The sequence below is a fragment of the Schistocerca gregaria genome, chromosome 9 (assembly GCF_023897955.1).
Source record: "Schistocerca gregaria isolate iqSchGreg1 chromosome 9, iqSchGreg1.2, whole genome shotgun sequence".
Classification (NCBI taxonomy): domain Eukaryota; kingdom Metazoa; phylum Arthropoda; class Insecta; order Orthoptera; family Acrididae; genus Schistocerca; species Schistocerca gregaria.
This window is the reverse complement of record NC_064928.1, coordinates 73,880,431-73,893,935: the sequence shown is the minus strand read 5'-3', so window position 1 is coordinate 73,893,935 and position 13,505 is coordinate 73,880,431. Positions and strand designations below refer to the sequence as shown.

At 47.3% G+C, this 13,505-nt stretch overlaps 1 protein-coding gene across 1 annotated transcript in view; it reads left to right on the top strand.

Annotated features, from left to right (window-relative positions):
* LOC126292291 (potassium voltage-gated channel protein eag) overlaps window positions 1–13,505 on the top strand; it is a 1,528,023-nt gene that overhangs the window by 1,131,419 nt on the left and 383,099 nt on the right. The window contains exon 7 of the mRNA XM_049986211.1: window positions 2,554–2,675. Within this exon, the coding sequence (XP_049842168.1) occupies window positions 2,554–2,675 (122 nt within the window). The remainder of the gene's footprint in view (window positions 1–2,553; window positions 2,676–13,505) is intronic.

Below are 13,505 nucleotides of genomic sequence, written 5' to 3'. Positions count from 1 at the left end.
CCGCTCGTTAAAAAAAAAAAAAAAAAAAAGAAGGTTGTTGTCTTTCAGCGCGCCAAAAGTAATTAAATAAAACTGAAAATTTGTTTTGTTTGTTATGTTGATGTTGTCAAGAAATGTGAAACATGAAGCCAAGTTATATGCAGTGTGATATCATTGCTGCTTAAATGCAGCGCTTTCGCAGTTTCCTCCTCTTGCGCTCCCCAAGCACAGACAGCGTTACGGGCTGTGGGGGAAACGTGGAGCTAGGCCGAGCGCCATGCCACATGTGTCGGGATACGCCTCAGAGCCGAAATGTCGGCCGCCAGTCATATGAACTTCTTGTTCCCCAGAAGATGGATTGGAAGAATCATCACGTTTCTTGCCCATAGAAGTCCTCAGACCTTACCACTATATTTGTACCTGTGGGGGATGACTGAAACAACGAGAAAGCAAATACGAGACATGAAGTGATCGCTCACGGCAATAATCGAACGCTAGAAGCACCTCATCAGAGCTACATATGGCGTTATCAAGAGAATTCAAGTAGGAGAAGCAATTCATGAAAATTATCTTTTGAACTTGGTCACGGATGGTGTTGTTGTTGTTGTTGTCTTCAGTCCTGAGACTGGTTTGATGCAGCTCTCCATGCTACTCTATCCTGTGCAAGCTTCTTCGTCTCCCAGTACCTACTGCAACCTACATCCTTCTGAATCTGCTTAGTGTACTCATCTCTCGGTCTCCCTCTACGATTTTTACCCTCCACGCTGCCCTCCAATGCTAAATTTGTGATCCCTTGATGCCTCAAAACATGTCCTACCAAGCGATCCCTTCTTCTAGTCAAGTTGTGCCACAAACTTCTCTTCTCCCCAATCCTATTCAATACTTCCTCATTAGTTATGTGATCTACCCATTTAATCTTCAGCATTCTTCTGTAGCACCACATTTCGAAAGCTTCTATTCTCTTCTTGTCCAAACTATTTATCGTCCATGTTTCACTTCCATACATGGCTACACTCCAAACAAATACTTTCAGAAACGACTTCCTGATACATAAATCTATATTCGATGTTAACAAATTTCTCTTCTTCAGAAACGCTTTCCTTGCCATTGCCAGTCTACATTTTATATCCTCTCTACTTCGACCATCATCAGTTATTTTACTTCCTAAATAGCAAAACTGCTTTACTACTTTAAGCGTCTCATTTCCTAATCTAATTCCCTCAGCATCACCCGATTTACTTTGACTACATTCCATTATCCTCGTTTTGCTTTTGTTAATGTTCATCTTATATCCTCCTTTCAAGACACTGTCCATTCCGTTCAACTGCTCTTCCAAGTCCTTTGCCGTCTCTGACAGAATTACAATGTCATCGGCGAACCTCAAACTTTTTACTTCGTCTCCATGAATTTTAATACCTACTCCAAATTTTTCTTTTGTTTCCTTTACTGCTGCTCAATATACAGATTGAATAACATCGGGGAGAGGCTACAACCCTGTCTCACTCGTTTCCCAACCACTGCTTCCCTTTCATGCCCCTCGACTCTTATGACTGCCATCTGGTTTCTATACAAATTGTAAATAGCCTTTCGCTCCCTGTATTTTACCCCTGCCACCTTGAGAATTTGAAATAGAGTATTCCAGTCAACATTGTCAAAAGCTTTCTCTAAGTCTACAAATGCTAGAAACGTAGGTTTGCCTTTTCTTAATCTTTCTTCTAAGATAAGTCGTAAGGTCAGTATTGCCTCACGTGTTCCAACATTTCGACGGAATCCAAACTGATCCTCCCCGAGGTCCGCATCTACCAGTTTTTCCATTCGTCTGTAAAGAATTCGCGTTAGTATTTTGCAGCCGTGTCTTATTAAACTGATAGTTCGGTAATTTTCATATCTGTCAGCACCTGCTTTCTTTGGGATTGGAATTATTATATTCTTCTTGAAGTCGGAGGGTATTTCGCCTGTCTCATACATCTTGCTCACCAGCTGGTGGTGAGCAAGATGGTGTTAAGCGAAGGAAAAAGTGATTCGTTTAGTTTCATTCTAGGCCAACGGCCTTGCCGCAATGGTAACACCGGTTCCCGTCAGACCTCCGAAGTTAAGCGCAGTCGGGCTATTTGAACACTTGGATGGGTGACCGTCCGGTCCGACAGCGCTGTTGAAAAGCGGAGTGCACTCGGCCCTTGTGAGGCAAACTGAGGAGCTACTTGATGGAAAAGTGGCGGCTGCGGTCTGGAAAACTGATAATGGCTGTGAGAGCGGTGTGCTAACCACATGCCGCCCTGTATCCACATCCAGTGACGCCTGTGGGCTGAAGATGACACGGCAGTCGCTCGGACCTGTCGGACGGAGTTTGGTTTGGTCTTATTCTAACAGCTGTGACTCTCTAACCAGTTAAAAATTTGAAATGTGCTGTATGGAATGTTTTACTATATTACCACCCACTATTTACCATTGCTTCAGAATTAACCAGCACGCTACTCCTAGACCTGCTAGCGCTGGAGTCGTAATTGTTACAGGCTGCTGTTTCCAGTGGCAGATTCTTGACGTTTCGGTGACAGAGTGTGGTGTCTTCTTCAGGCCTCAGCAAGTTCGCAAAGCTGGCGCGGTCGGTGACGCGCAGCCGCTCCGTCCTGGTGTCGCAGTTTTCGTCGCACCTGCCCAACCTCAAGGACACCGCCAAGCAATCTCACCTGGCGCACGTGAGTATCGCAGACACAGCACCAAGGAAAGAATGCAATACGATATCAGAATACAGTCTAAGACAAAAAAAGGCACACGTCACAAAGGAATGATCTGAACGCGACGGCAATAGGGAGGTGTGATGTACATGTATAGTAAACAAATGGTTAGAGTTTCATAATGATTTATTCGTGACAACGAGCCTCACAAATTGAGCAAGTCAGTAATGATTTGGTCCACCGCTGGCAGTTACTCGGCTTGACATTGATTGATACATTTGTTGGATGGCCTCCTGAAGGATATCGAGCCAAATTCTGTCCAATTGGCGGGTTAGATCGTCAAAATCTCGAGGTGGTCTCCCTGCCGACCGTTCTCAACAGGGAAGAGAATCGACTAGCTTGCTGGCCAAGGTAGGCTTTGGCAAATACGAAGACAAGCAACTCTCGCTGTGTGCGGGCAGGTGTTATCTTGATGAAATGTAAGACCAGGAGGGCTTGTCACGAAGGGCAACAAAACGGGGCGTACAATGTCGTCAGCGTACCAGCTGTGCTTGAAGAGGGCAGCTGATGGCAGCCAAAAGCGTCCTGCCGTGAAAAGAAATGGCACCCAGGACCATCACTCCCGGTTGTCGCACCGCGAGGCTGACCAACAAGCTTCAGTCCGAAGTGGGACTCATCACGGAAGACGATTCCACTCCGATCAACGGTGTTCCAGCCTAGAGACGTATGTGGGCACCTCCAAATGGTGGTGGGAGACCAGCCTGATGCCTGCCCGCGATAAGGCCTGGCAAACAGGACTAGTGATCTGGCGTACCATTTCATTTGAAAGCAGGCTCCCTTTGGTTGTCATCCACGGCACCCTTACAGCACAACCGTACGTCGGCGATATTCTACGTCCCGTTTTATTACCCTTGATAGAACGCCTTCCTGGGCTTACATTTCGCCAAGATAATGCGCGCCCGCATACGGCGAGAGTTGCTACTCCTTCGCCCGCATGCGGCGAGAGTTTCTACTGCTTGTCACCGTTCTTACCAAACCTTAACTTGGCCAGCAAGGTTGTAGGGTCTCTCCCTAACTGAGAACCTTCGGAGCATTCAAATGTTCAAATGTGTGTGAAATATTTTGGGACTTAACTGCTAAGGTCATCAGTCCCTAAGCTTACACACTACTTAACCTAAATTATCCTAAGGACAAACACACACACCCATGCCCGAGGGAGGACTCGAACCTCCGCCGGGGCCAGCCGCACAGTCCATGACCTGCAGCGCAATAGACCGCACGGCTAATCCCGCGCGGCCTTTGGAGCATTATGGGAAGGGTCCCCCAATCAGTTCGGAATTTTGTCGATGTAACGCGCCAGTTGGACAGAATTTGGCACTATATCCTTCAAGAGGACATCTAATAACTGCATCAATCAATGCCAAGCCGAACAACTGCTTGCTCAAGGGCCAGGAGTGGACCAACGAGTTATTGACTTGATCAGTTTGTGAAGCTGTTTCTCTTGAATAGCTCACTTAAGTTTTCTAAAAATGTAATCATTTGGTTGTTTTCTTTTTCTGTCTTAGAGTGTATTAGCAAGCCGCTGTTAGAATATTTCAATATGGAAATGCTTCGTACCAACTGACTGTTCACGGTCTACAATAACTGCAGTAAATATCCTATGATTGTGTAATGTACAGCCGGCCGCGGAGGCTGAGCGGTTCTAGGCTCTACAGTCTGGAACCGCGCGACCGCTACGGTCGCAGGTTCGAACCCTGCCTCGGGCACGGATGTATGTGATGTCCTTAGGTAAGTTAGGTTTAAGTAAGTCTACGTTTTAGGGAACCGATGACCTGATGTCCTTAGGTAAGTTAGATTTAAGTCTACGTTTTAGGGGACCGATGACCTCAGAAGTTGAGTTCCATAGTGCTCAGAGCCATTTGAACCATTTTGTAATGTATAAATAAATTTGGAAGCATTATTATTATAATACTTCCTTTTGTGTGATATACTAACAAAAATAGCCATTTCGCTTAGTCTTCGTTTTCGTTTGTTTTCTGAGAAGCTCCAAGTGACCCTAAAACATACTTAACCTTTGTTTTCTGCCTTACGGCAGGTCTTGTCATAGGGGAAGCCCCGTCAGAGAGGTCCACCACATGAGCGTTTAGGGAAGGGAAGCGATTCCAGTGGTGGTTTCCCGTTGCCTTCCACTAATGATCATGAAATGATAATGAGGACAACACAACACCCAGTCCCTGAGCAGAGAAAATCTCCGACCCAGCCGGGAATCGAACCCGGACCCCTTGGCATGACGGACCGCCGCGCTGACCACTTTTATTTTTATTTTTTTGCAATAACAAACATAAACTGCTTCTAGCATTTTTTTTTTTTAATATAGAAGACGATGACTTCATAACATAAATTTTCCTGGGAAACGCAAATAAGTGGACTTTCCACCTTTTTTTACATAAGTGCGAAAAAAAAAAATCCTGCTTCCGTCAGGACAAAACAACAACGGTCTACGTTCCTCTTTCAGGCGCGTACCTCGCTAATCCCGTCATACCTCGCGTTGGTGTCGGGTACGTCTTCACGTGTGTTTGTGGATCCTCTCCACTGTCCTGGTCCTTTCTTGTTCTAATACTTATAGGTAATGATTACATTCTCCTACCCGGGACACCCCAACTGGGTGGGGGATCAAGCAAGGCACTCCCTAAAAAATTTGCGTAATATGTTCTATATCTCGGATGTCTCATAAGCTGTGAGTGATGTTCCTGTAATAAGGCCCAGAAGTCAAGCACATTCTTACTGCCGTCTCGGAAAAGATAACGCACAGTCAAACCTCGAATCCAAGTCACTGCGTTTGTCTTTGTTCGGGGATAATATGTCCTATCTGGGAGATGTAATGTGCGTGGTTCTACTGTTTGCGGCCCCACCCGAAGGAGGAAGGCGATCATTTTTTTGACCAAACACCATACGTCCGCCGAAGGACCGCATATCAGGCGATGCTCCTCTATGTCTATAACATTGCACTGCGGACACAGTGGCTCGTCCGCCATATGAATTGTATGCAACCTGGAACGAGTCACGTATTTCCCATTTACCACCTGATACCACAGTGCGCGCGTTCTCGTATCAAGGTGTGGATGGTGCACTGTACGCCATACCACTGACCACGTAACTGTTGGTTGGCGGCGCTCCACGGCATTGTTCGGCCGTCGTCGAGTTAAGATGTGATATATATCACGTGCCGTTGCCGTCCTGGTAGTCGGTAGTTCCATATGTATATAACTGTGTTCCACAAAAAAGGTTCGCATATGGGTAAGCGATAGTGAGATGTGAGCCACCGCTACTGGAGCCGAACGCGAAGGTGGGGCGAGTTCGTCTATCAAGGTGCCCGTCAGACATGTCTGGTGTCGTGTCCACATCTTTATCATTGTGGTTACATAAATAGCCACTGCTCGGTCGCGTACGTGGACTAGTCCAAGACCTCCACGACTACGAGGAAGGGTGAGGGTTTCGTATCCTACCTTAAAAAGCAGACCCGTGCTCACAAAATATCCTAGTGCCGCCAGGATTCGGCGGGCCAGCACCACCGGCATAGGAAGAACTTGTGCCAGGTGGGGGATGCGAGAGGCTAGATAAGTGTTGGCAAAGGTGACCCGTTGTATCATATCCAGTGCCCTTAACCTGTGACTTCGGACACTCGCACGAATTGTTTGCAGAAGATGTCTGTAACTCAGTGCCGCCGTGCGTCGAACGTCTGTAGTGAAGGTAATTCCTAGGCATTTCATCTTGTTGATCGGCTGTAATGGTGCTACACTTCCTGTCGGGAGTCCTCTCCCGATGTTCATCGCTCCCGACTTTGCCATGTTCAGGCGACTTCCCGTAGCCATACAATACAAATTAATCCATTGCAAGGAGGCTCTTGTCTCGTCTCCTGACCGTGCTAAAAACACTAGGTCATCTGCGTATGTTCGGCATATAAACTTGTTGTGCCTTATCGTCATTCCTTGGAGTCGATTCCGGAGCCCGCAGAGCAGGGGCTCGACAGCGATGGCATACAATATCGTTGACAGCGGGCACCCTTGTCTGACCGATCGTGAGATGGTGATGGGCCCCACCAAGCGTCCATTGATGACCACTTTGGATGCGGCTCCGTGGAGTAGTCTCATAACGACGGTGACAAAACTTTCCGGAAACTTCATTTTTGTCATAACGTCCGTGAGATAAGCATGACTCAGCCTGTCAAATGCGCGATCGAAGTCTATCGATACCAATACACCCCGGAGACGACATGTTGATGCCAGTGCGATAACATCGCGGTAGTCACTGAGTGCCGTTTGTATATTGCTGTCTCCTCCTAGCTGGGTTTGGTCGAGTGAAATCACTTGGCGTATTGCGCGTTTAAAACGTGCTGCAAGTATCCTGGCGTAGATCTTGTAGTCGCAATTAAGAAGGGTCAGTGGCCGGTAGGCCTGTATCCCTGTGCCGCCAGATGGTTTGTGGATGGGGATGATCATTCCTTCCACGAAGGCGGGTGGAAGAGGCACGTTGGGAGACATCAATTCGCAGTACATGGCAGTCCATCGTGGAATCATGGGATCTTTAAATGTACGATAGAACTCTAACGGAAACCCGTCGGGCCCCGGCGATTTGTGCGACGCTCCCTTATCAATCGCTTCCATTACGTCGTCAACTGTGATTTCACCTGTTAACTCCAGGTTGGCCGGCTCGTCGAGACACGCGGAGAGCGTTCGTCGGACCTCCTGAAAGGCTGGCTGATCGTGTTCCGCTTCTTCATAGAGATGACCGTAGTGTTCCACGAAAGCGTTGGCAATATCTTTTTGCGTTGTCATGCGGCGACCATCTGGCAGTACGACCGTCTGTATTAAGGTTCTGCGGCTACGTTGTTTTTCTCTGATAACGTGATACATCGACGGTGATTCTCCACGGACTCGTTCAAAGGCCCTTGCACGGATTGCGACTCCCTCCAGACGGCGGCGCGTTATGGAAATTATTTGGGCCTGTGCTCGTTTTATACCGGCTCGACGCTCCTGTGAAGGTGCTTGTACAGAAAGTTCGCGGAGCATCGTGAAATAAAATTCCGCTGTGTGTCGCCTCCACATCATCTGCTCTCTTCCGTATGCAATTAACGCTCGGCGCAATGCAGGCTTAACGCATTCCAGCCACCACTGCAACGTCGTCGGATATGTCGGGAGGCGTCGTTCACACACGTGCCAAGCATCTTCGACTATGCGTCTGCACTCAGGTTCCCTGAGGTGTGCTGTATTCAGTTTCCAAACACTGCGACTCCTCCAAACTTGTTGACGACTCAGGGAGACCGTGCAAATATATGCTATGTGATCTGAAAAGGCAACAGGCCACAATTCCGCATCGAGGATCGCAGGTTCGAGACGACGTGTTACGTAAATGCGATCGAGCCGACTTGCAGAGTGACTCGTGACGTAGGTGTATCCACGTCTGTCGCCATGTATCTTCTCCCATGTATCAATGAGATTCATGTCCTGTATGAGTTGTCGCAGCTCCGGGCATGAAGTATAACGTGGGTGTTGATCCTTTGGTGCGAGCACGCAGTTGAAGTCGCCTCCAAATAAGACATTTTCATACCGACCTAAGAATAGTGTTGCAATCTCCTCTGCGTAAAATCGGGATCGGTCGCGCCGTCTGTCGGAACCCGACGGTGCGTAAATGTTAACGACCCGTACTCCCAGCACTGTGAGAGCCAGTCCCCGCGCTGACGGCAGGTACACCACGTCCTCGGCTACTATGCCACTACGTAGAAGTATCGCTGTTCCGCTGCCGCCGTCGGTAGTAGGTGTAATGTACGTATCGTACTCATAGAGGTCGGGGAAGCTCTCAACACATACTTCCTGCAGCAGAACGATGTCGACGTCTGACGCATGCAACATGTCTCGTAATAACTGCAATTTTACAGGCGTTCTGATCGTATTGATATTAATAAAGGCTGTCCGATATGCCTGCCGCTGTTCCTCAGTGCGTAAAGCGCACATGAACGCTTATGTTAATTTGTGTGCTGCTGCCCGGTGACTTGCTGTCTGTGCGTCAATATGCATCTTCTGCGCGGTTAACATCCTGTGGACGCAGCACTCGCCATTGCGGGTGCGTCGTCAGTGTGTGGGTCAGCATCGGATTCGTCGGCCCAGTTACTGTGCTGGAGGTCCAGCTCCCGTCGCGTCTCTCCGGCCGGGCTGACCGAAGGCGGTGGCGTTGCTGCGGTGGGTGGAGGGTCTCCTTCCGTCGGCTTTCCGTCCGGTGTGTCTGTATTCAACCCCTGTTTAGCGTGATTCGCGTCGTACTGCTGTGTGGGGGGTAGAACCTCCCGTTGCGCCTCCGGATGCTCTGTATCGACGTTACACGCAAGATCGTCTGACATGGACTGCAGTAAGCAGGTATCCGACGGCGCTAGCCGTCGTTTCTTGTGGCGCTTCGGCGACCGTTGTTTGCGCGTGTGCGCCTCCGTATCCGAGTGCGGAAGTGACTCCCGGTGCTCAGGGACGAAAGCAGCTGTCGGCACAACCGCAGGATCAATTTCCATGTCTCCTACCGATCCTTTCCGCTCGGTTAAGGGCTTCGTCGGCGCCGGAGCGGCAGAAGTGTGCGTCGTTTCGTCACTGGAGGCGGTCTCTGCTGCAGTCGGTTGCCGTAAACTGTCAGGATTCTGTACCTGGTCATTCTTCGGGATGGGATCTGTTCGGAATGCGTCCGCATACGTTAGTGGCAGCGGCGTCAACGTGGACGTAGGTACAGGTTCGCCATTTGGAACTTGCACTATCCTCCGCTGCATACATTCGGAACGCACGTGGCCCTCTTTCCCGCATCCTGAGCATGTTTTGGGTTGTCCATCGTAGATGACTATAGCTCTGCATCCGCCGATGAACAAGTACGAGGGTACATGTTGTGTCAGTTCTATTCTGATTTGACGCACCCCATTGAGAACGGGGTAAGTCGTGAAGTTGGACCATTTTTCCTGAACGTGGCTGAGCACTCTTCCATACGGGCGTAAGGCGTCAATGACCAAGTCAGACGGAACCTCGAAGGGAAGTTCGAAAATGCGTATGTTTCGTAAGCCCAATCCTGCATGATCAATAGTTACTTCTCCAACATGTTCATCAGAGTGACGAAATTTGAGTCCATGTTTGGTATCTCGGATGATTCTGTCACATACTGCATCGTTAATCAGCTTGACGTAAACGACACTGCTCACTATGGAGAGGTGGATTCCGATAAGTTCGTTGTAGTCAAGTTTAACTTCGTCTCGTAGGAACCGTTCTATTTCGTAGGCTTTCGGTCTCGCATATACATTCGAAAAACTAATCTTGAGAGTCGACTTTCGGTATGCATGTGCCATTCTGTATCGAGTCGTCTAAACGCGCGAGTACTGCGAAGAGGTAAACAACTGCGCGAGCGCGAACTACTCCGGCAGGGACGTAAACAGACGTCCGTGCCGTAGCACCGCCGAAGGCAGACCCACTCGGCTATCGAGACTGACTAGAACATACAAGAATATCATATGAATGAGTATTAAAAAATACTCTCGAATTATCAAAAATATTCTTAAGTGCACTTAACCCACTTAATTATTCAACGATAGCCCAAACAATATCTTGATTCTCTTTCCTTGGTGAAGCTAAACGTGCTGTTTGCTCCTCGTTTGTATCGTTGCATCGGTGTCTTTCTCTTTCTTTCTTTTCAGTTCACCACTCGCAAGATCTCCTTCTCTTTTACTTTTCGACGTCCTGTTAAATGTTAATATCGCCTAAAACACTATTTCACTTTTTAACACTTTCGCTTTTACTTTATACACTGTAATCGATTTCTGAAAGATTACTGACGTAAGCGTTGCCCCTCGCCCATACACTCCTCTGAGCTAAAACGTATCCCCATCAAAAGATTATGGAACATCCGAGAACATTGTGCAACGTTCTAAAACATTCTCGAACATCTTTGAACATTGTAGAACATTCTGGAACATTGTTGATAATTCTAGAACATTTCCGGAACTCGTGGTAGATTATATGATGTACTGGAAAATTCTCTTACATTTTCGAACGTTCTGGAAGAGGCATTCTTTTCAGTCTCGGTTACTGCGCCAGTCGATTCCCAGCTGCTTCAGCGACTTACCGTAAGAACTCTATTTGTGCGATGTTCTCTTGTAACACCCATACTTTTCGAACACAACCCTTGCAGTTCCAAACAGAAATCTTCTCCATGGCTGGGGGATTGAGGGCTGCCATAGCACATTACCGCCATGGAGCTGCGATTGCGAGTCGCAGAGTTTTGTGGCAAGCACAGACAATGCTTTCATTTATTATACAGGATGTTTTAGCACATCTGTTACAAATTTTCAAGAGAAACAGAGCGCAAGCAGATGATGGAAATAACGGCGTAGCTGGTCGAAAGCGCTTTGCTGGCGCGGTAGTGACAACACAAAACACAAGAAAGCAGGGACAGGAACAGAATGAGAAAACATGTTTATTGCGCTTAGTTCACCTAAAATGCTGGGACGGCTTGAACTTTTGTACGAAACTCTCGTCTACAGTAGTGGAAAAGTTGCAAGCATCGCGACAGCTGCTGGGGTTGTCCGATATCTTCCACAAAATCAAATCTTCCATGCGCCTCAGATATGAGGCGTCTATCACGGTCCGGAATCGTATTTCTAACACTTTATTTGATAAACGATCGTTGTCTGATTTTGTTCCTGTGCCTTGGATCCTCTTGGAATAAGTATGATAAACATCTTTCCATCTTGTTCGTATCATTCCTTTCTTTTGTTTTGTGTCGTCACTACCTACCATTCGTTGCTACGTGATTTTCCATCGTCTGGGTGTACTCTATCTCTCCTGAAGCCTTTAGACGCTGTGCTGGAACACCCTCTATAGTTACAGGGCGGCGCACGAAATGTGTCACAATTTTTTTTTGGTACACAATTTATGAGTCGCACTAGATATCTCGTTGAGCATCTCAACAGCAGTAGTAGTAGCAGACCTTGGAGAAACAAATGAGCTACGAAATGACACGTCATTCACGATACCGTCAGTAGGAGACTAGTATTCACAACATGGTCAACAATGGACGCCTAGCGGCAGTTCTGTTACTTCTGTTGTGACTCACAGGCTGTTCCGACAACTGTTTAACACCAGTTGGACCCTTTGATCTGAAAGAGACCCATTCATACGATCAGTTTGTACAGGATGGGTCAATACTGGAAGCTAAGGGACCTCGGCCGAAGCCTGTTTGTTCGCCGGAGGACATTGAATACGCCGAATCGTGCGGAAAGGTAGCAGTGCAACTGGGCATATCTAGATGCTCTTGATAGTGACCTCCGGATGCACCCAGAGATGATGGCGTTTGTTCAGAATCTCACTACAGAATACAAGCGCAGAGACTACTGTTGGCCCATTGGGCCAAACATGGCGACCAAACACTCAACAACGTTTGGTTTTTCAGGCGAGCCACATTTTCGTTTGGACCGCGAGTGTAACAAAAAGCAATGTATGCTTTAGGCCAACCGAAAATCCGCAGGTGGTTCGTGAGCGACAACATTATCCTTCGAGGATTACAGTGTGGGTCGCAGTTTCTAGCCGCGTCCTTATTAGACGTTTGTCCTTTGAAGAAACTGTTATGGGCAAACTCCGGAAAAACTCCGTTCCAGAGCTTCTTGCTACAGTGTTGCCCTTCAAGACGCTGTGGGGTATGCAAGATGAGGGAAGGCCACGTAGTGCAAAGATGATCACAGACGGCTTATTCTTCAAGTTTGCAGTCAAATTACGGAAGATGTGCCGGAGGGTTAGCACTAACATCATTGTTTGTGTGAGGGAAGTTAGGAACGAAAACGGCGGCCATATTGAGCATGTGCTGAATTGGAACAATTCTCCACAGAGTGTTTTCCATGGTAGTAAATGTTCCTTCGCGTTTGTCTTGATAGTAGAGGTTTTAGTGGAAAACAAAATGGTGACACATTTCGTGCTCCACCTTGTATCACCTTGTACGTTGATTTCATTCTCAGATCACGCAACTACTATCATTACCCGTTTCCATTTATTACCAAGTCATCATCAAATCTGTTTAAAGAGAAATAAAAAGGGGGAGTCGGGTTTGTCACAGTGGAAACATGGAAAAATGCATAACTATTACTGTAGATAAGCAGGATTGAGGACGCTCGCCTGCAGGCGTAATCTAAGAGTGGCGAACCGTAATCTGCCGGTAGGGCACGGCGATTAATTACAACTGATCGATACACGGAAAAATTCTAACAGAACGAAAAACTTATCCAAGTTAACAAACGACAGTTTTATTCGCGGCATCGAATTCCGAAACGGTTCGATTATTGATCACCTATTTTCACTTTGACGAATAGTCATTACGGCCGCATGAAATGACGAACTGCGTCTTAGAACTTGCACTTTCCTTGAACGATATCCTGCTAACTATAGATGAAGAGCAACAAGTAGATTTCGTATTCCGAGAGTTATGGAAAGTATTTGACAAGGTGCCGGACTGCAGGTTGTTAACGAAGGCACGAGCTCGCTGGAAATTACCGATATATGCGAGTGGCTCGAAGAATTCTTAATTAATACAACCAAGTACTCAAATGGGAATTCCTGGGGGGAAGTTGACTTTTTTTTCGAGTAACACTATTGATAATATTTAAAGAATCGGAATTTGAAGTTGACTGCATAAGAACTCTACTGACTCTAACAGACATTTCGCGAAAGGACCACGAAGGTAAGGAAAAATGGGGGTCGTACGGAACCATGTAGACAGTAGTATTTCCCTTTCTCCATTTGCGAGCAGAACAGGCAAGGAAATGGTACAAGGTTTTCTCCGCCA